At 44.2% G+C, this 22,777-nt stretch overlaps 1 protein-coding gene and 1 long non-coding RNA gene across 3 annotated transcripts in view; one reads left to right on the top strand and one right to left on the bottom strand.

The window, feature by feature from the left end:
* The window catches only part of LOC117332488 (solute carrier family 15 member 4-like), a 27,399-nt gene extending 6,643 nt beyond the window's left edge, over positions 1-20,756 (top strand). The window contains exons 4-8 of the mRNA XM_033891416.1: positions 826-1,015; positions 1,907-2,056; positions 3,523-3,784; positions 4,477-4,572; positions 18,938-20,756. Coding sequence (XP_033747307.1) covers positions 826-1,015; positions 1,907-2,056; positions 3,523-3,784; positions 4,477-4,572; positions 18,938-19,410 — 1,171 coding nt within the window. The 3' untranslated portion in view covers positions 19,411-20,756. The remainder of the gene's footprint in view (positions 1-825; positions 1,016-1,906; positions 2,057-3,522; positions 3,785-4,476; positions 4,573-18,937) is intronic.
* Positions 20,355-22,777, bottom strand: LOC117332489. 2 transcript variants are annotated; one of them, XR_004533747.1, is made up of 2 exons: positions 22,064-22,777; positions 20,355-21,287 (listed from the first exon to the last, which is right to left on the bottom strand). It is a non-coding gene; the product is annotated as an uncharacterized LOC117332489 (long non-coding RNA). The 2 variants fall into 2 exon arrangements; XR_004533746.1 differs by having other exon boundaries at positions 22,216-22,777.

The following is a 22,777-nucleotide window of genomic DNA, read 5'->3' as shown; positions in this document are numbered from 1 at the left end:
GTATCACCTTGTTGTGTGTTGGATCACCTTGTTGTGTGTTGGATCACCTTGTTGTGTGTGTTGGATCACCTTGTTGTGTGTTGGATCACCTTGTTGTGTGTTGGATCACCTTGTTGTGTGTGTTTGATCACCTTGTTGTGTGTGTTGGATCACCTTGTTGTGTGTGTTGGATCACCTTGTTGTGTGTTGTATCACCTTGTGTGTGTTGTATCACCTTGTTGTGTGTTGTATCACCTTGTTGTGTGTTGTATCACCTTGTTGTGTGTTGTATCACCTTGTTGTGTGTTGTATCACCTTGTGTGTGTTGTATCACCTTGTTGTGTGTGTTGTATCACCTTGTTGTGTGTTGTATCACCTTGTTGTGTGTGTTGTATCACCTTGTTGTGTGTGTTGGATCACCTTGTGTGTGTTGGATCACCTTGTTGTGTGTTGGATCACCTTGTTGTGTGTTGTATCACCTTGTGTGTGTTGTATCACCTTGTTGTGTGTTGTATCACCTTGTTGTGTGTTGTATCACCTTGTTGTGTGTTGGATCACCTTGTGTGTGTGTTGGATCACCTTGTTGTGTGTTGTATCACCTTGTTGTGTGTTGGATCACCTTGTTGTGTGTTGAATCACCTTGTTGTGTGTTGGATCACCTTGTTGTGTGTTGGATCACCTTGTTGTGTGTTGGATCACCTTGTTGTGTGTTGGATCACCTTGTTGTGTGTTGGATCACCTTGTTGTGTGTTGGATCACCTTGTTGTGTGTTGTATCACCTTGTTTTGTGACTGTTGGATCACCTTATGATTCACTGTAAAACTCAATATTTTATTTCTTTTGAAGGTCATCAATAACTGAACAGATGGACAGTATAGAGATGAATTCAGGCAATACACCAACTTGTTGCCTTGACTACGCCAAATTTCAATATGGTGGCAGCTTCAACAATTCCCAGGTGGAGGATGTCAAGAAATTAGGAAAGATAATCTGTGTCTTTCTTGCGTTTATACCCTATTGGATTGTGTATTTCCAGGTAGGTGTGTTGATGATCTGTGTCTTATTGATGCTTCTTTCCTTCAACCTGATTGACACGATGTGAAGAATTAAACGAGACTTACAGTTGAAATTTTATGATAATCTTATCTTCAATCAGATCATATAAAGGGACCTCACAAAAACCTTAGCCATGTCCATCTAACTTAACTCAGTCCACCAAACATATAAACCATGTCCATCTAAATTAACTCAGTCACCACCAAACAAATAAACCATGTCCATCTAACTTAACTCAGTCACCACACAAATAAACCATGTCCATCTAACTTAACTCAGTCACCAGACAAATACACCATGTCCAACTAACTTAACTCAGTCACCACACAAATAAACCATGTCCATCTAACTTAACTCAGTCACCACACAAATAAACCATGTCCATCTAACTTAACTCAGTCACCACACAAATACACCATGTCCATCTAACTTAACTCAGTCACCACACAAATACACCATGTCCATCTAACTTAACTCAGTCACCACACAAATAAACCATGTCCATCTAACTTAACTCAGTCACCACACAAATAAACCATGTCAATCTAACTTAACTCAGTCACCACACAAATAAACCATGTCCATCTAACTTAACTCAGTCACCACACAAATACACCATGTCCATCTAACTTAACTCAGTCACCACACAAATAAACCATGTCTATGTAACTTAACTCGGGCACCACACAAATAAACCATGTCCATCTGACCGTAGGCGAATGGTTTTTCTCCGGGTACTCCAGCTTTCCTGCACCTCCAAAACCTGGCACATCCTTAAATGACCCTGGCTGTTAATAGGACATTAAACACAAAAAATTTTAAAATTTAATACGAAAATATTGTTCACAATAGTGCTATTATTTATTTGTAGATGCAGACAACTTTCCTACTACAGGGTTTACACATGAAACTAAATGTGACGTCAGGCCCGGTCATCAACAAACATAAGTTCTGTTCTCTAAATTCAACAGCTAGTCTAGTAAATGATATAGACACTACAGCTAAAGAGGATAAAGTCCAGGTAAGTGTCATTTATAGTCTAGTAAATGACGCCGACTCCAATCGTAAAAAACAATATGAGGTAAGTGTCATTTACAGTCTAGTAAATGACGCCAACTCCAATCGTAAAAAACAATATGAGGTAAGTGTCATTTTCAGTCTAGTAAATGACGCCGACTCCAATCGTAAAAAACAATATGAGGTAAGTGTCATTTTCAGTCTAGTAAATGACGCCGACTCCAATCGTAAAAAACAATATGAGGTAAGTGTCATTTACAGTCTAGTAAATGACGCCAACTCCCACCATAAAAAACAATATGAGGTAAGTGTCATTTAAAGTCTAGGAAATGAAGCTCACTGACTCCCATCCTAAAAACAATATGAGGTAAGTGTCATTTACAGTCTAGTAAATGAAGCCGACTCCCATCCTAAAAACAATATGAGGTAAGTGTCATTTTCAGTCTAGTAAATGAAGCCGACTCCCACCCTAAAAAACAATATGAGGTAAGTGTCATTTACAGTTTAGTAAATGAAGCCGACTCCCACCATAAAAAACAATATGAGGTAAGTGTCATTTACAGTCTAGTAAATGAAGCCGACTCCCACCATAAAAAACAATATGAGGTAAGTGTCATTTACAGTCTAGTAAATGAAGCCGACTCCCACCCTAAAAAACAATATGAAGTAAGTGTCATTTATAGTCTAGTAAATGAAGCCGACTCCCACCCTAAAAAAAACAATAGGAGGTAAGTGTCATTTACAGTCTAGTAAATGAAGCCGACTCCCACCCTAAAAAAACCAATAGGAGGTAAGTGTGATTTACACTAAATGAAGATGACACCAAGGTAAGAATTGTATTTACAGATTCAGATAAAACCCCCTCAATATCTCATGCAGGTTTCACACAACTAATTCAGCCAATCAGCTGGTGTTTCACCAGTAGCTATTTCCTGAGTATATAACACATGAAATTGATACTTTCTATGTACAAGAATAAAGAGTAGGGTCTTGAGAATTTCAAAATAAAAAATATACACCTAGGCCTGGCATAAATAAAAAGACATAGTATTCCAGGTGTAAAAACGCGGGAATTTCCCAGGGGCTCCACTAGTGAACAGTCCACTGTAAATATCAGGGTTACTGTCTTCCAATTAGTACTGGGCAGATGAGCTCTTATATGCTATTAAACCTATCCAATAACATCGATATCATTTTTCTGGTAACAAAAATCTTTAAACTTTAATTTGATATAAATTTTACAACATTTGAACTTCAAATGAGCGATTGAGGGGATGGTGTCTTTGGTAATAACATATATAGTAAAAACATAATTAGTTGTGTGAGACCTGCAAAGTACAGTTAATTGTCTCCCTTTTTTTTGCATTCATGTTTTTGTATAAATGGCAGAATGTTGACTATTAAGTTTGTACTTTTATATATAAGATTTTTGAAAGGTAAAACATTAATATAATTATGTTCCTTTGTCAGATTGTGGCTGCCTGGTTTTCTCTTTTTGATGTGATTTTTGTGGTTATCCTCATCCCACTGGTAGACCGAGTCCTGTACCCTCTTCTGGCCCGCCGAGGACACCCCATCACCATGGTAACCCGTATCACCCTCGGTATGTTCTTCGCCTGTCTTGCTGTGCTTGTTGCTGGTGTTGTAGAAAATCAACGCCTCAAAAGAATCTACCTGTGTGATCGTGATGGCCAACAGTTCTGTAAAAATTTCACGATAATACAAAAGATCGGTAAGTAACATTTTATATGTATATGTTAAGTTGTACATGTAATATGTGTGATAACATTATACATAAAAGTGTAACATGGCTTTTAATTGGTCAATGAAAATAATATACAATTTGTATGTAGCAGTAGTTATTCTGTTAACTTGTTAATCATTTATCTTGACCCTAATTAGTTATCAGGAAAAAAAGTCTGACCCAGAAAGGTAATCAAAATTTTTCTTCATTGATTCACGTTAACTACATCAGGAATCGTAACGAAAATTACTTTAAAATACCAAAATATTAAGAATGAAATGTTCATTCTACTTGTTTATGTTTATATTTATAATGAGGAAATCCAATCAAATTAGTGAGTGTCCTACAGAAAAATTAAATGGCACTTCCTAGCTGTTGTAGATTGTTTTACTGTAATATTTGTCCCTCCCTGTTATATATCTAACTGTGACATCACTTCCTGTTATATATTTATGTGTGATGTCACTTCCTGTTATATATCTAACTGTGACATCACTTCCTGTTATATATTTATCTGTGATGTCACTTCCTGTTATATATCTAACTGTGACATCACTTCCTGATCACTTCCTGTTATAGATTTATCTATGATGTCACTTCCTGTTATATATCTCACTGTGACATCACTTCCTGATCACTTCCTGTTATAGATTTATCTGTGATGTCACTTTCTGTTGCAGATAATTCCTCTTATAATGCTGCTGATATGAATGTGTTCTGGCAGATTCCCCAGTATGCACTTATTGGTGTCAGCGAAGTTTTTGCCTGTGTGGCAGGTAGGTGCTAATTTAAGGTGGGTCACTGTGACCTAGTTTTTATATCAACAATGAAAGAAAAAGCAGTTGCAAGATACTAACGTGCCTAGGTTTTTATATTCAAACTTAGATAGAGATACATGTAGTGAAAATTAAGGTCACTGAACCTTTGATTTATCAAGAAAATACTGTTTTCAGAGTATCAATTTCACTAAATTTTTGTGATAGCTCAGTCGGTTAGAGTGCTGTCCATGTAACCTAGTGATACCTCAGTCAGTTAGAGTGGTGGCCATGTAACCTAGTGATACCTCAGTCAGTTAGAGTGGCGGCCATGTAACCTAGTGATACCTCAGTCGGTTAGGGTGGCGGCCATGTACCCTAGTGATACCTCAGTCAGTTAGAGTGGCGGCCATGTAACCTAGTGATAGCTCAGTCAGTTAGAGTGCCGGCCATGTAACCTAGTGATACCTCAGTCAGTTAGAGTGGTGGCCATGTAACCTAGTGATACCTCAGTCAGTTAGAGTGGTGGCCATGTAACTTAGTGATAGCTCGGTCAGTTAGAGTGGTGGCCATGTAACCTAGTGATACCTCAGTCGGTTAGAGTGCTGACCATGTAACCTAGTGATAGCTCAGTCAGTTAGAGTGGTGGCCATGTAACTTAGTGATACCTCAGTCAGTTAGAGTGCCGGCCATGTAACTTAGTGATACCTCAGTCAGTTAGAGTGCCGACCATGTAACCTAGTGATACCTCAGTCAGTTAGAGTGGTGGCCATGTAACTTAGTGATACCTCAGTCAGTTAGAGTGGTGGCCATGTAACCTAGTGATACCTCAGTCAGTTAGAGTGCCGGCCATGTAACCTAGTGATACCTCAGTCGGTTAGAGTGCCGGCCATGTAACTTAGTGATACCTCAGTCGGTTAGAGTGGCGGCCATGTAACCTAGTGATACCTCAGTCAGTTAGAGTGCCGGCCATGTAACCTAGTGATATCTCAGTCAGTTAGAGTGGTGGCCATGTAACCTAGTGATAGCTCAGTCTGTTAGAGTGGTGGCCATGTAACCTAGTGATATCTCAGTCAGTTAGAGTGCCGGCCATGTAACCTAGTGATACCTCAGTCAGTTAGAGTGCTGGCCATGTAACCTAGTGATAGCTCAGTCAGTTAGAGTGCTGGCCATGTAACCTAGTGATAGCTCAGTCAGTTAGAGTGCCGGCCATGTAACCTAGTGATAGCTCAGTCAGTTAGAGTGCCGGCCATGTAACCTAGTGATAGCTCAGTCAGTTAGAGTGCCGACCATGTAACCTAGTGATACCTCAGTCAGTTAGAGTGCCGGCCATGTAACCTAGTGATACCTCAGTTGGTTAGAGTGCCGGCCATGTAACCTAGTGATAGCTCAGTCAGTTAGAGTGCCGGCCATGTAACCTAGTGATACCTCAGTCAGTTAGAGTGCCGGCCATGTAACTTAGTGATAGCTCAGTCGGTTAGAGTGCCGGCCATGTAACCTAGTGATACCTCAGTCAGTTAGAGTAGTGGCCATTTAACTTAGTTATAGCTCAGTCAGTTAGAGTGCTGACCATGTAACCTAGTGATACTTCAGTCGCTTAGAGTGCCGGCCATGTAACTTAGTGATACCTCAGTCGGTTAGGGTGGCGGCCATGTAACCTAGTGATACCTCAGTCAGTTAGAGTGGTGGCCATGTAACCTAGTGATATCTCAGTCAGTTAGAGTGCCGGCCATGTAACCTAGTGATATCTCAGTCAGTTAGAGTGGCGGCCATGTAACCTAGTGATACCTCAGTCAGTTAGAGTGCGGCCATGTAACCTAGTGAGACCTCAGTCAGTTAGAGTGCCGGCCATGTAACCTAGTGATACCTCAGTCAGTTAGAGTGCTGGCCATGTAACCTAGTGATACCTCAGTCAGTTAGAGTGCCGGCATGTAACCTAGTGATACCTCAGTCAGTTAGAGTGCCGGCCATGTAACCTAGTGATAGCTCAGTCAGTTAGAGTGCCGGCCATGTAACCTAGTGATACCTCAGTCAGTTAGAGTGGTGGCCATGTAACCTAGTGATACCTCAGTCAGTTAGAGTGCTGGCCATGTAACCTAGTGATACCTCAGTCAGTTAGAGTGCCGGCCATGTAACCTAGTGATACCTCAGTCAGTTAGAGTGCCGGCCATGTAACCTAGTGATAGCTCAGTCAGTTAGAGTGCCGGCCATGTAACCTAGTGATAGCTCAGTCAGTTAGAGTGGTGGCCATGTAACCTAGTGATACCTCAGTCAGTTAGAGTGGTGGCCATGTAACCTAGTGATACCTCAGTCGGTTAGAGTGCCGGCCATGTAACCTAGTGATACCTCAGTCAGTTAGAGTGCCGGCCATGTACCTAGTGATACCTCAGTCAGTGAGAGTGCCGGCCATGTAACCTAGTGATAGCTCAGTCAGTTAGAGTGCCGGCCATGTAACCTAGTGATACCTCAGTCAGTTAGAGTGGTGGCCATGTAACCTAGTGATAGCTCAGTCAGTTAGAGTGCTGGCCATGTAACCTAGTGATACCTTAGTCAGTTAGAGTGCTGGCCATGTAACCTAGTGATACCTCAGTCGGTTAGAGTGCCGGCCATTTAACCTAGTGATAGCTCAGTCAGTTAGAGTGCTGACCATGTAACCTAGAGATAGCTCAGTCAGTTAGAGTGGTGGCCATGTAACCTAGTGATACCTCAGTCAGTTAGAGTGCCGGCCATGTAACCTAGTGATACCTCAGTCGGTTAGAGTGGTGGCCATGTAACCTAGTGATAGCTCAGTCGGTTAGAGTGCCGGCCATGTAACCTAGTGATAGCACAGTCGGTTAGAGTGGTGGCCATGTAACCTAGTGATAGCTCAGTCAGTTAGAGTGCCGGCCACATAACCTAGTGATAGCTCAGTCGGTTAGAGTGGTGGCCATGTAACCTAGTGATACCTCAGTCAGTTAGAGTGCCGGCCATGTAACCTAGTGATACCTCAGTCAGTTAGAGTGCCGGCCATGTAACCTAGTGATACCTCAGTCAGTTAGAGTGCCGGCCATGTAACCTAGTGATACCTCAGTCAGTTAGAGTGCCGGCCATGTAACCTAGTGATACCTCAGTCGGTTAGAGTGCCGGCCATGTAACCTAGTGATACCTCAGTCAGTTAGAGTGCCGGCCATGTAACCTAGTGATAGCTCAGTCAGTTAGAGTGCCGGCCATGTAACCTAGTGATAGCTCAGTCAGTTAGAGTGCCGGCCATGTAACCTAGTGATACCTCAGTCAGTTAGAGTGCCGGCCATGTAACCTAGTGATACCTCAGTCAGTTAGAGTGCCGGCCATGTAACCTAGTGATACCTCAGTCAGTTAGAGTGCCGGCCATGTAACCTAGTGATACCTCAGTCGTTAGAGTGCCGGCCATGTAACCTAGTGATACCTCAGTCAGTTAGAGTGCCGGCCATGTAACCTAGTGATACCTCAGTCTGTTAGAGTGCCGGCCATGTAACCTAGTGATGCCTCAGTCAGTTAGAGTGCCGGCCATGTAACCTAGTGATACCTCAGTCAGTTAGAGTGCCGGCCATGTAACCTAGTGATACCTCAGTCAGTTAGAGTGCCGGCCATGTAACCTAGTGATACCTCAGTCAGTTAGAGTGCCGGCCATGTAACCTAGTGATACCTCAGTCAGTTAGAGTGCCGGCCATGTAACCTAGTGATACCTCAGTCAGTTAGAGTGCCGGCCATGTAACCTAGTGATACCTCAGTCAGTTAGAGTGCCGGCCATGTAACCTAGTGATACCTCAGTCATGTTAGAGTGCCGGCCATGTAACCTAGTGATAGCTCAGTCAGTTAGAGTGCCGGCCATGTAACCTAGTGATACCTCAGTCAGTTAGAGTGCCGGCCATGTAACCTAGTGATAGCCCAGTCAGTTAGAGTGCCGGCCATGTAACCTAGTGATACCTCAGTCAGTTAGAGTGGCCGGCCATGTAACCTAGTGATACCTCAGTCAGTTAGAGTGCCGGCCATGTAACCTAGTGATAGCTCAGTCAGTTAGAGTGCCGGCCATGTAACCTAGTGATACCTCAGTCAGGTTAGAGTGCCGGCCATGTAACCTAGTGATACCTCAGTCAGTTAGAGTGCCGGCCATGTAACCTAGTGATACCTCAGTCGGTTAGAGTGCCGGCCATGTAACCTAGTGATAGCCTCAGTCAGTTAGAGTGCCGGCCATGTAACCTAGTGATACCTCAGTCGTTAGAGTGCCGGCCATGTAACCTAGTGATACCTCAGTCAGTTAGAGTGCCGGCCATGTAACCTAGTGATACTCAGTCAGTTAGAGTGCCGGCCATGTAACCTAGTGATACCTCAGTCAGTTAGAGTGCCGGCCATGTAACCTAGTGATAGCTCAGTCGGTTAGAGTGCCGGCCATGTAACCTAGTGATACCTCAGTCAGTTAGAGTGCCGGCCATGTAACCTAGTGATACCTCAGTCAGTTAGAGTGCCGGCCATGTAACCTAGTGATAGCTCAGTCAGTTAGAGTGCCGGCCATGTAACCTAGTGATAGCTCAGTCGGTTAGAGTGCCGGCCATGTAACCTAGTGATACCTCAGTCTGTTAGAGTGCCGGCCATGTAACCTAGTGATACCTCAGTCAGTTAGAGTGGTGGCCATGTAACCTAGTGATACCTCAGTCTGTTAGAGTGGTGGCCATGTAACCTAGTGATACCTCAGTCAGTTAGAGTGCCGGCCATGTAACTTAGTGATTGCTCAGTCAGTTAGAGTGCCGGCCATGTAACCTAGTGATAGCTCAGTCAGTTAGAGTGCCGGCCATGTAACCTAGTGATACCTCAGTCAGTTAGAGTGCCGGCCATGTAACCTAGTGATACCTCAGTCAGTTAGAGTGCCGGCCATGTAACCTAGTGATACCTCAGTCAGTTAGAGTGCCGGCCATGTAACCTAGTGATAGCTCAGTCGGTTAGAGTGCCGGCCATGTAACCTAGTGATACCTCAGTCAGTTAGAGTGCCGGCCATGTAACCTAGTGATACCTCAGTCAGTTAGAGTGCCGGCCATGTAACCTAGTGATACCTCAGTCAGTTAGAGTGCCGGCCATGTAACCTAGTGATAGCTCAGTCAGTTAGAGTGCCGGCCATGTAACCTAGTGATACCTCAGTCAGTTAGAGTGCGGCCATGTAACCTAGTGATACCTCAGTCAGTTAGAGTGGCTGGCCATGTAACCTAGTGATACCTCAGTCAGTTAGAGTGCCGGCCATGTAACCTAGTGATACCTCAGTCAGTTAGAGTGCCGGCCATGTAACCTAGTGATACCTCAGTCAGTTAGAGTGCCGGCCATGTAACCTAGTGATACCTCAGTCAGTTAGAGTGCCGGCCATGTAACCTAGTGATACCTCAGTCAGTTAGAGTGCGGCCATGTAACCTAGTGATACCTCAGTCAGTTAGAGTGCCGGCCATGTAACCTAGTGATACCTCAGTCAGTTAGAGTGCCGGCCATGTAACCTAGTGATAGCTCAGTCAGTTAGAGTGCCGGCCATGTAACCTAGTGATACCTCAGTCAGTTAGAGTGCCGGCCATGTAACCTAGTGATACCTCAGTCCGTTAGAGTGCGGCCATGTAACCTAGTGATTGCTCAGTCAGTTAGAGTGCCGGCCATGTAACCTAGTGATTGCTCAGTCAGTTAGAGTGCGGCCATGTAACCTAGTGATACCTCAGTCAGTTAGAGCTGCCGGCCATGTAAACTAGTGATAGCTCAGTCTGTTAGAGTGCCGGCCATGTAACCTAGTGATACCTCAGTCAGTTAGAGTGCGGCCATGTAACCTAGTGATAGCCTCAGTCAGTTAGAGTGCCGGCCATGTAACCTAGTGATACCTCAGTCAGTTAGAGTGCCGGCCATGTAACCTAGTGATAGCTCAGTCAGTTAGAGTGCCGGCCATGTAACCTAGTGATACCTCAGTCAGTTAGAGTGCCGGCCATGTAACCTAGTGATACCTCAGTCAGTTAGAGTGCCGGCCATGTAACCTAGTGATAGCTCAGTCAGTTAGAGTGCCGGCCATGTAACCTAGTGATTGCTCAGTCAGTTAGAGTGCCGGCCATGTAACCTAGTGATACCTCAGTCAGTTAGAGTGCTGGCCATGTAACCTAGTGATACCTCAGTCAGTTAGAGTGCCGGCCATGTAACCTAGTGATACCTCAGTCAGTTAGAGTGCCGGCCATGTAACCTAGTGATAGCTCAGTCTGGTAGAGTGCCGGCCATGTAACTTAGTGATACCTCAGTCAGTTAGAGTGGTGGCCATGTAACCTAGTGATACCTCAGTCAGTTAGAGTGCCGGCCATGTAACCTAGTGATACCTCAGTCAGTTAGAGTGCCGGCCATGTAACCTAGTGATACCTCAGTCAGTTAGAGTGCCGGCCATGTAACCTAGTGATAGCTCAGTCAGTTAGAGTGCCGGCCATGTAACCTAGTGATACCTCAGTCAGTTAGAGTGCTGGCCATGTAACCTAGTGATACCTCAGTCAGTTAGAGTGCCGGCCATGTAACCTAGTGATACCTCAGTCAGTTAGAGTGCCGGCCATGTAACCTAGTGATACCTCAGTCAGTTAGGGGGCCATTTAAACCCAGTAACCCCATCTTTGGTGCCGGCCCTTTAACCTATATCCCCAGTCGGTTAAATGCCGGCCATGTAACTGGATGCTCGTGTTAGAGTGCCGGCATGTAACCTAGTGATAGCCATCTGGTGCCGGCCATGTAACCCATATACCAGTCTTAGATGGGATGTAACCTTTGTTACTCGTTTGTAAGTGCCGGCCGAACCTATGATACTCATCGTTAATGCCGGGCCCTGTAAACCTTTTATGCTCACTTTTAAATCCCCCAGAAACCTAGTAATACCCCTCTTGTTAGAGTGCCGGCCCTTAACCTGTGAACCCCTCAGTTAGAGTGGGGGAGTACCCAGTAACCCGTCGTTTTGAGTGCCGGCCCTGTAACCTTATCCTCAGTCAGTTAATGCGGGCCCTGTAACTTTGTGATTGCTCATCGGTTGGTGCCGGCCCCGTAACCTAGTGATCCCCGTAGTTAAGTGCCGGCCTTAACCTAGTGATAGCCTCAGTCAGTTAGAGTGCCGGCCATGTAACCTAGTGATACCTCAGTCAGTTAGAGTGCCGGCCATGTAACCTAGTGATACCTCAGTCAGTTAGAGTGCCGGCCATGTAACCTAGTGATAGCCTCAGTCAGTTAGAGTGCCGGCCATGTAACCTAGTGATACCTCAGTCAGTTAGAGTGCTGGCCATGTAACCTAGTGATACCTCAGTCAGTTAGAGTGCCGGCCATGTAACCTAGTGATACCTCAGTCAGTTAGAGTGCCGGCCATGTAACCTAGTGATACCTCAGTCAGTTAGAGTGCCGGCCATGTAACTTAGTGATTGCTCAGTCAGTTAGAGTGCCGGCCATGTAACCTAGTGATTGCTCAGTCAGTTAGAGTGCCGGCCATGTAACCTAGTGATACCTCAGTCAGTTAGAGTGCTGGCCATGTAACCTAGTGATACCTCAGTCAGTTAGAGTGCCGGCCATGTAACCTAGTGATACCTCAGTCAGTTAGAGTGCCGGCCATGTAACCTAGTGATACCTCAGTCAGTTAGAGTGCCGGCCATGTAACTTAGTGATACCTCAGTCAGTTAGAGTGCCGGCCATGTAACCTAGTGATAGCCTCAGTCAGTTAGAGTGCCGGCCATGTAACCTAGTGATACCTCAGTCAGTTAGAGTGCCGGCCATGTAACCTAGTGATACCTCAGTCAGTTAGAGTGCCGGCCATGTAACCTAGTGATACCTCAGTCAGTTAGAGTGCCGGCCATGTAACCTAGTGATACCTCAGTCAGGTTAGAGTGCCGGCCATGTAACCTAGTGATACCTCAGTCAGTTAGAGTGCCGGCCATGTAACCTAGTGATAGCCTCAGTCAGTTAGAGTGCCGGCCATGTAACCTAGTGATAGCTCAGTCAGTTAGAGTGCCGGCCATGTAACCTAGTGATACCTCAGTCAGTTAGAGTGCGGCCATGTAACCTAGTGATAGCCTCAGTCTGTTAGAGTGCCGGCCATGTAACCTAGTGATACCTCAGTCAGTTTAGAGTGCGGCCATGTAACCTAGTGATACCTCAGTCAGTTAGAGTGCCGGCCATGTAACCTAGTGATAGCTCAGTCAGTTAGAGTGCCGGCCATGTAACCTAGTGATAGCTCAGTCAGTTAGAGTGCCGGCCATGTAACCTAGTGATACCTCAGTCAGTTAGAGTGCCGGCCATGTAACCTAGTGATACCTCAGTCAGTTAGAGTGCCGGCCATGTAACCTAGTGATACCTCAGTCAGTTAGAGTGCCGGCCATGTAACCTAGTGATAGCTCAGTCAGTTAGAGTGCCGGCCATGTAACCTAGTGATACCTCAGTCAGTTAGAGTGCCGGCCATGTAACCTAGTGATAGCTCAGTCAGTTAGAGTGGCGGCCATGTAACCTAGTGATAGCTCAGTCAGTTAGAGTGCCGGCCATGTAACCTAGTGATACCTCAGTCAGTTAGAGTGCCGGCCATGTAACCTAGTGATACCTCAGTCAGTTAGAGTGCCGGCCATGTAACCTAGTGATAGCTCAGTCGGTTAGAGTGCCGGCCATGTAACCTAGTGATACCTCAGTCGTTAGAGTGCGGCCATGTAACCTAGTGATACCTCAGTCAGTTAGAGTGCGGCCATGTAACCTAGTGATAGCCTCAGTCAGTTAGAGTGCCGGCCATGTAACCTAGTGATAGCCTCAGTCAGTTAGAGTGCGGCCATGTAACCTAGTGATAGCTCAGTCAGTTAGAGTGCCGGCCATGTAACCTAGTGATACCTCAGTCAGTTAGAGTGCCGGCCATGTAACCTAGTGATACCTCAGTCAGTTAGAGTGCCGGCCATGTAACCTAGTGATACCTCAGTCAGTTAGAGTGCCGGCCATGTAACCTAGTGATACCTCAGTCAGTTAGAGTGCCGGCCATGTAACCTAGTGATACCTCAGTCAGTTAGAGTGCCGGCCATGTAACCTAGTGATACCTCAGTCAGTTAGAGTGCCGGCCATGTAACCTAGTGATACCTCAGTCAGTTAGAGTGCCGGCCATGTAACCTAGTGATACCTCAGTCAGTTAGAGTGCCGGCCATGTAACCTAGTGATACCTCAGTCAGTTAGAGTGCCGGCCATGTAACCTAGTGATACCTCAGTCAGTTAGAGTGCCGGCCATGTAACCTAGTGATACCTCAGTCAGTTAGAGTGCCGGCCATGTAACCTAGTGATAGCCTCAGTCAGTTAGAGTGCGGCCATGTAACTTAGTGATACCTCAGTCAGTTAGAGTGCCGGCCATGTAACCTAGTGATACCTCAGTCAGTTAGAGTGCCGGCCATGTAACCTAGTGATAGCTCAGTCAGTTAGAGTGCCGGCCATGTAACCTAGTGATAGCTCAGTTAGAGTGCCGGCCATGTAACCTAGTGATACCTCAGTCAGTTAGAGTGCGGGCCATGTAACCTAGTGATACCTCAGTCAGTTAGAGTGCCGGCCATGTAACCTAGTGATAGCTCAGTCAGTTAGAGTGCCGGCCATGTAACCTAGTGATAGCCTCAGTCAGTTAGAGTGCCGGCCATGTAACCTAGTGATACCTCAGTCAGTTAGAGTGCCGGCCATGTAACCTAGTGATACCTCAGTCAGTTAGAGTGCCGGCCATGTAACCTAGTGATACCTCAGTCAGTTAGAGTGCCGGCCATGTAACCTAGTGATAGCTCAGTCAGTTAGAGTGCCGGCCATGTAACCTAGTGATAGCTCAGTCAGTTAGAGTGCCGGCCATGTAACCTAGTGATACCTCAGTCAGTTAGAGTGCCGGCCATGTAACCTAGTGATACCTCAGTCAGTTAGAGTGCCGGCCATGTAACCTAGTGATAGCTCAGTCAGTTAGAGTGCCGGCCATGTAACCTAGTGATACCTCAGTCAGTTAGAGTGCGGCCATGTAACCTAGTGATACCTCAGTCAGTTAGAGTGCCGGCCATGTAACCTAGTGATACCTCAGTCAGTTAGAGTGCCGGCCATGTAACCTAGTGATACCTCAGTCAGTTAGAGTGCCGGCCATGTAACCTAGTGATAGCTCAGTCAGTTAGAGTGCCGGCCATGTAACCTAGTGATACCTCAGTCAGTTAGAGTGCCGGCCATGTAACCTAGTGATAGCTCAGTCGGTTAGAGTGCCGGCCATGTAACCTAGTGATAGCTCAGTCAGTTAGAGTGCCGGCCATGTAACCTAGTGATACCTCAGTCAGTTAGAGTGCCGGCCATGTAACCTAGTGATACCTCAGTCAGTTAGAGTGCGGCCATGTAACCTAGTGATAGCTCAGTCAGTTAGAGTGCCGGCCATGTAACCTAGTGATAGCTCAGTCAGTTAGAGTGCCGGCCATGTAACCTAGTGATAGCTCAGTCAGTTAGAGTGCCGGCCATGTAACCTAGTGATACCTCAGTCAGTTAGAGTGCCGGCCATGTAACCTAGTGATACCTCAGTCTGTTAGAGTGCCGGCCATGTAACCTAGTGATACCTCAGTCAGTTAGAGTGGTGGCCATGTAACCTAGTGATACCTCAGTCAGTTAGAGTGCCGGCCATGTAACCTAGTGATACCTCAGTCAGTTAGAGTGCCGGCCATGTAACCTAGTGATACCTCAGTCAGTTAGAGTGCCGGCCATGTAACCTAGTGATACCTCAGTCTGTTAGAGTGCCGGCCATGTAACCTAGTGATACCTCAGTCAGTTAGAGTGGCTGGCCATATGTAACCTAGTGATACCTCAGTCAGTTAGAGTGCCGGCCATGTAACCTAGTGATACCTCAGTCAGTTAGAGTGCCGGCCATGTAACCTAGTGATAGCTCAGTCAGTTAGAGTGCCGGCCATGTAACCTAGTGATACCTCAGTCAGTTAGAGTGCCGGCCATGTAACCTAGTGATACCTCAGTCAGTTAGAGTGCCGGCCATGTAACCTAGTGATACCTCAGTCAGTTAGAGTGCGGCCATGTAACCTAGTGATACCTCAGTCAGTTAGAGTGCCGGCCATGTAACCTAGTGATAGCTCAGTCAGTTAGAGTGCCGGCCATGTAACCTAGTGATTACCTCAGTCAGTTAGAGTGCCGGCCATGTAACCTAGTGATACCTCAGTCAGTTAGAGTGCCGGCCATGTAACCTAGTGATACCTCAGTCAGTTAGAGTGCCGGCCATGTAACCTAGTGATACCTCAGTCAGTTAGAGTGCCGGCCATGTAACCTAGTGATAGCTCAGTCAGTTAGAGTGCCGGCCATGTAACCTAGTGATACCTCAGTCAGTTAGAGTGCCGGCCATGTAACCTAGTGATACCTCAGTCAGTTAGAGTGGTGGCCATGTAACCTAGTGATACCTCAGTCAGTTAGAGTGCCGGCCATGTAACCTAGTGATACCTCAGTCGGTTACAGTGCCGGCCATGTAACTTAGTGATAGCTCAGTCAGTTTAGAGTGCCGGCCCATGTAACCTAGTGATACCTCAGTCAGTAGAGTGCCGGCCATGTAACCTAGTGATACCTCAGTCAGTTAGAGTGCGGCCATGTAACCTTAGTGATACCTCAGTCAGTTAGAGTGCGGCCATGTAACCTAGTGATACCTCAGTCAGTTAGAGTGCCGTGCCATGTACCTAGTGATACCTCAGTCAGTTAGAGTGCCGGCCATGTAACCTAGTGATAGCTCAGTCAGGTTAGCAGTGCCGGCCATGTAACCTAGTGATACCTCAGTCAGTTGAGTGCCGGCATGTAACCTAGTGATACCTCAGTCAGTTAGAGTGCCGGCCATGTAACATAGTGATACCTCAGTCAGTTAGAGTGCCGGCCATGTAACCTAGTGATACCTCAGTCAGTTAGAGTGCCGGCCATGTAACCTAGTGATACCTCAGTCTGTTAGAGTGCGGGCCATGTAACCTAGTGATACCTCAGTCAGGTTAGAGTGCGTGCCATGTAACCTAGTGATACCTCAGTCAGTTAGAGTGCCGGCCATGTAACCTAGTGATACCTCAGTCAGTTAGAGTGCCGGCCATGTAACCTAGTGATAGCTCAGTCAGTTAGAGTGCCGGCCATGTAACCTAGTGATAGCTCAGTCAGTTAGAGTGCCGGCCATGTAACCTAGTGATCGCTCAGTCAGTTAGAGTGCCGGCCATGTAACCTAGTGATACCTCAGTCAGTTAGAGTGCGGCCATGTAACCTAGTGATACCTCAGTCAGTTAGAGTGCTGGCCATGTAACCTAGTGATTACCTCAGTCAGTTAGAGTGCCGGGCCATGTAACCTAGTGATAGCTCAGTCAGGTTAGAGTGCCGGCCATGTAACTTAGTGATACCTCAGTCAGTTAGAGTGCCGGCCATGTAACCTAGTGATACCTCAGTCAGTTAGAGTGGTGGCCATGTAACCTAGTGATACCTCAGTCAGTTAGAGTGCCGGCCATGTAACTTAGTGATACCTCAGTCAGTTAGAGTGGTGGCCATGTAACTTAGTGATACCTCAGTCAGTTAGAGTGCCGGCCATGTAACCTAGTGATAGCTCAGTCAGTTTAGAGTGCCGGCCATGTAACCTAGTGATACCTCAGTCAGTTAGAGTGCCGGCCATGTAACTTAGTGATTGCTCAGTCGGTTAGAGTGCCGGCCATGTAACCTAGTGATACCTCAGTCAGTTAGAGTGCCGGCCATGTAACCTAGTGATACCTCAGTCAGTTAGAGTGCCGGCCATGTAACCTAGTGATAGCTCAGTCAGTTAGAGTGCCGGCCATGTAACCTAGTGATACCTCAGTCAGTTAGAGTGCCGGCCATGTAACCTAGTGATACCTCAGTCAGTTAGAGTGCCGGCCATGTAACCTAGTGATACCTCAGTCTGTTAGAGTGCCGGCCATGTAACCTAGTGATACCTCAGTCAGTTATAGTGGTGGCCATGTAACCTAGTGATACCTCAGTCAGTTAGAGTGCCGGCCATGTAACCTAGTGATAGCTCAGTCAGTTAGAGTGCCGGCCATGTAACCTAGTGATACCTCAGTCAGTTAGAGTGCCGGCCATGTAACTTAGTGATACCTCAGTCAGTTAGAGTGCCGGCCATGTAACCTAGTGATACCTCAGTCAGTTAGAGTGCCGGCCATGTAACCTAGTGATAGCTCTGTCGGTTAGAGTGCCGGCCATGTAACCTAGTGATAGCACAGTCAGTTAGAGTGCCGGCCATGTAACCTAGTGATACCTCAGTCAGTTAGAGTGCTGGCCATGTAACCTAGTGATACCTCAGTCAGTTAGAGTGCTGGCCATGTAACCTAGTGATAACTCAGTCAGTTAGAGTGCCGGCCATGTAACCTAGTGATAGCTCAGTCGGTTAGAGTGCCGGCCATGTAACCTAGTGATACCTCAGTCAGTTAGAGTGCCGGCCATGTAACCTAGTGATACCTCAGTCTGTTAGAGTGCCGGCCATGTAACCTAGTGATACCTCAGTCGGTTAGAGTGGTGGCCATGTAACGTAGTGATACCTCAGTCGGTTAGAGTGGTGGCCATGTAACCTAGTGATACCTCAGTCAGTTAGAGTGCCGGCCATGTAACCTAGTGATACCTCAGTCAGTTAGAGTGCCGGCCATGTAACCTAGTGATACCTCAGTCTGTTAGAGTGCCGGCCATGTAACCTAGTGATACCTCAGTCGGTTAGAGTGGTGGCCATGTAACGTAGTGATACCTCAGTCGGTTAGAGTGGTGGCCATGTAACCTAGTGATACCTCAGTCTGTTAGAGTGGTGGCCATGTAACCTAGTGATACCTCAGTCAGTTAGAGTGCCGGCCATGTAACCTAGTGATACCTCAGTCAGTTAGAGTGCCGGCCATGTAACCTAGTGATACCTCGGTCAGTTAGAGTGCCGGCCACTAAACCTGATGGTGAAGATCCAAGTTGTGTGGTTAGAATGTCCCTAACTGTTTTAGTAAGTGCTTCTCAGGAAGCATTGGCCAGTCTGCCTGTGCTGTCATGGCTGTGGTCTTGATCAGGACACTTTATGCTAACTGGATGGCATGCGATAGGTACATGTTGCGACTACATGTGTGATAGTGCCTAGAAATTAATTGATTAATTAAGTCATTATGATTGTGTCAAAGAATGACATTTAAACTTCTTCAAACATAGTTCATCGTAATAATCATAACAATCACATCATTTTATCACATGAGACAACTTTATTTCAACCAACAGCATTTGATGGTTTTGATGATGATGGTGATGACGATGACGGTGACGACGACGTCGATGATGGTGTCTGTAACTGAACTATTAGATTGATGTTATGATTTGATATTTTCACTGTATTTATAAAGGTTATCTCCCTTTGCAGGTTTAGACTTTGCCTACCAGATGGCGCCCCGTTCCATGAAGGGAATCATTATGGGACTTTTTCATCTGTTCACAGGCATTGGAAGTTTTCTGGGGATTGGAGCAATGTATAGCTTCCAGAATGTGTGGTTTTTTGGTAAAGATTCTGGTAACATAAATTGTCGATTCTGTGACAGCAATAACAAGGTCACCAAACAGTGTCACCTGGATAACTACTTCTTCTTCCTGGGGGGTCTCCAGTTTGGCGGTATGATGTTATTTGTTTTTGTCGCTCGAAAATTACAACTGATGAAGGATTTACATCTAGTAGCCTCCCCTGGGAACCAACAAACGCATAATGTGACTCCAAATGTGCTACATGATAATTCTTCAATGAATTCTGCTTCTACTTCACCGTCCAGGAGTACATATGGCCGAAAGTCTGAATTACGAGTATCAATACAAACACAGCATAGCTCTGAAAACAACTCCTAGCAAAAATATTGGACCATACTAGTGAAGGTTTGAGAGGGTATTAGTGAAAGTTTGAGAGGGGAGTAGTGAAGGTTTGAGAGGGCAATAGTGAAGGTTGTCATACTACAATATCCTGTTATCATACTACAATATCCTATTATCATACTTCAATGTCCTATTGTCATACAACAATGTCCTTTTGTTATACAGATGTACTACAATATCCTATTGTCATACTACAATGTCATTTTACAATTGAATTCCACAGCGACCATTTTACATATACTCAGATAAGTAGCAGTTCCTGTGCATTACAGTTTTTCCTCCCAATGAGTTTTATTAGAGAAGGTGAGCGTCTGCCTGTCCATCAATAATTACCTTGTGAGCAGGATAGCTTGAGTAACTACATGTATCAAACAAGTTTGTTTTTGCCCTTTGTACTGATATTATTATTGTACACAATAACTCATGTAAATATCAACCAAATTTGATGAGACTTTAAATTTATATATGGACAAGATCTAGGGCCAGTTCGCAAATCAAAATTATTCGACAGTAATTTAAAGAGTTATTGCCCTTTGTTGTAATATATTTATTGGATCTTGTAAACACGATAGAGTAAATGTCAACAAAGTTTTATGAAACTTTGTATGCAGCCATATATATTGACAAGATCTTGAATGAGTTTGAATATGCAAATTATTTGACAATAACTTATTAATAAGTTACTGTATTGCCCTTTGTAATAAATTATAATATTATTATTAACAATTTTTTTAGCTCACCTTGCCCAAGGGAAAACCTTTTGAAAAACGCTAGTAGTCCTGAAAAACTAAAGGAATTTTGATGAAATTTAGTCTGGAGAATTATTTGGACAATGTTGTATGTTGCATAAATGAAGGCTGTACGAGACACAATATGGGCAGGAGAAAGGGGCCCAATAGGAAAAACACGCAATAGGAAAAACACGCAATAGGAAAACACGCAATAGGAAAAACACGCAATAGGAAAAAAAAAGAACAATTTGAAATACTTTTTCTTTTTCAAGAATGACAGGATTTAACTTGTCCACCTGAAACCTGTAACCTGTAACCTGTAGTTTGAAACATTGTAAGAAGAGTCAGTTCAAAATATTTGAAATTTAATTTAAATCAAATTGTTTTGCCAGAAGAAAATAAGGACTTTATTTCTTCCTATATTTTTTTGTAATGAATACTTATAACTATATATGTCATGTTTAAATGTACAAAGAATTAACAGATATTTGTTTAAAATGTTCTTACCAATGGGAGATTATAGTACTGTGATTTATTGTGTGTTAATGCCTATGTTATATATGATTTATAACATTAAACATGTCTTCTGCAGCTGGATATCTGACAAAGTGTTTTCCAAAAAACATAAAAGCTGCGGGCTGTACCATACTTGTCAACTCCGATTTCCCTGGTGTACTATCAGGTACTGATTTCCCTGGTGTACTATCAGGTACTGATTTCCCTGGTGTACTATCAGGTACCGATTTCCCTGGTGTACTATCAGGTACCGATTTCCCTGGTGTACTATCAGGTACTGATTTCCCTGGTGTACTATCAGGTACCGATTTCCCTGGTGTACTATCAGGTACCGATTTCCCTGGTGTACTATCAGGTACCGATTTCCCTTGTTCCCTGGTGTACTATCAGGTACCGATTTCCCTGGTGTACTATCAGGTACCGATTTCCCTGGTGTACTATCAGGTACCGATTTCCCTGGTTCCCTGGTGTACTATCAGGTACCGATTTCCCTGGTGTACTATCAGGTACCGATTTCCCTGGTGTACTATCAGGTACCGATTTCCCTGGTGTACTATCAGGTACCGACATTGGTGTTTACATCCAATATATGAATGGTACATTTACCTGTATGTGTTAATTATCATAATGGTACAGGGGGCCGCGGTGGCCGAGTGGTTAAGGTGTCCCAAAACTTAACACTAGCCCTCAACCACTGGGTTGCTAGTTCGAAACCTACGTGGGGCAGTTGCCAGGTACTGACCGTAGGCCGGTGGTTTTTCTCCGGGTACTCCGGCTTTCCTCCACCTCCAAAACTTGGCACGTCCTTAAATGACCCTGGCTGTTAATAGGATGTAAAACAAAAACAAACCAAACAAAACATAATAGTAAATTTACCTGTATGTGTTAATTATCATAATGGTACATTTACCTGTATGTAGTAATTATCATAATGATACATTTACCTGTATGTGTTAATTATCATAATGGTACATTAACCTGTATGTGTTAATTATGGTACATTTACCTGCATGTGTTAATTATGGAACATTTACCTGTATGTGTTAATTATCAAAATGGTACATTTACCTGTATGTGTTAATTATGGTACATTTACCTGTATGTGTTAATTATGGAACATTTACCTGTATGTGTTAATTATCAAAATGGTACATTTACCTGTATGTGTTAATTATCATAATGGGACATTTACCCGTATGTGTTAATTATAATAATGGTACATTAACCTGTATGTGTTAATTATGGTACATTTACCTGTATGTGTTAATTATGGAACATTTACCTACCTGTATGTGTTAATTATCAAAATGGTACATTTACCTGTATGTGTTAATTATCATAATGGTACATTTACCTGTATGTGTTAATTATGGTACATTTACCTGTATGTGTTAATTATGGTACATTTACCTGTAGGTGTTAATTATGGAACATTTACCTGTATGTGTTAATTATCATAATGGGACATTTACCTGTATGTGTTAATTATCATAATGGTACATTTACCTGTATTTGTTAATTATGGTACATTTACCTGTATGTGTTAATTATGGTACATTTACCTGTATGTGTTAATTTAAAACAACTCACATTGTATTTAGAAATACGCTTATTAACATTGTTCACGTGTCAAGACAATACACAATCTAATTAAGATTAGACTTGTAATTTCCGCTCATCTGAAATAATCTACGATACACTGCTATATAATGTATCATAGAGTATCATTGATAGAGAAGTCGAAATTACAAGTCTAATTCTAATTAGATTGAGACAGGTTATTAATTAGTTAGCAGATAAACAGGGGGCAATGTACTGTAGTGGGCTCTCTGTATATTTTGAATTATAAAACTATTATTTTCATTTGTGCAGGCAGCCTAATGTAGCTTGCAATACACAGAAACTAAGGTTACGTAGATGTTTGATTATAGCAACCAAGCAAAAAATTAAACTCACATTGTTGAATTTAGTACTTTTTTAGTACTAGTTGTTGGGCTGCTGTGGTCATTGCAGAAATGTAAAATGAAATAGTACATAATAATGTATGTGATGGTGCTTGGTATTTTAACAATATTTTTGTAATCAGTAAAGATATA

The sequence above is a fragment of the Pecten maximus genome, chromosome 8 (genome assembly GCF_902652985.1).
Source record: "Pecten maximus chromosome 8, xPecMax1.1, whole genome shotgun sequence".
Taxonomy (NCBI): Eukaryota; Metazoa; Mollusca; class Bivalvia; order Pectinida; family Pectinidae; genus Pecten; species Pecten maximus.
The sequence above is the reverse complement of the archived record's forward strand: the minus strand, read 5'-3'. Positions and strand labels throughout refer to the sequence as shown.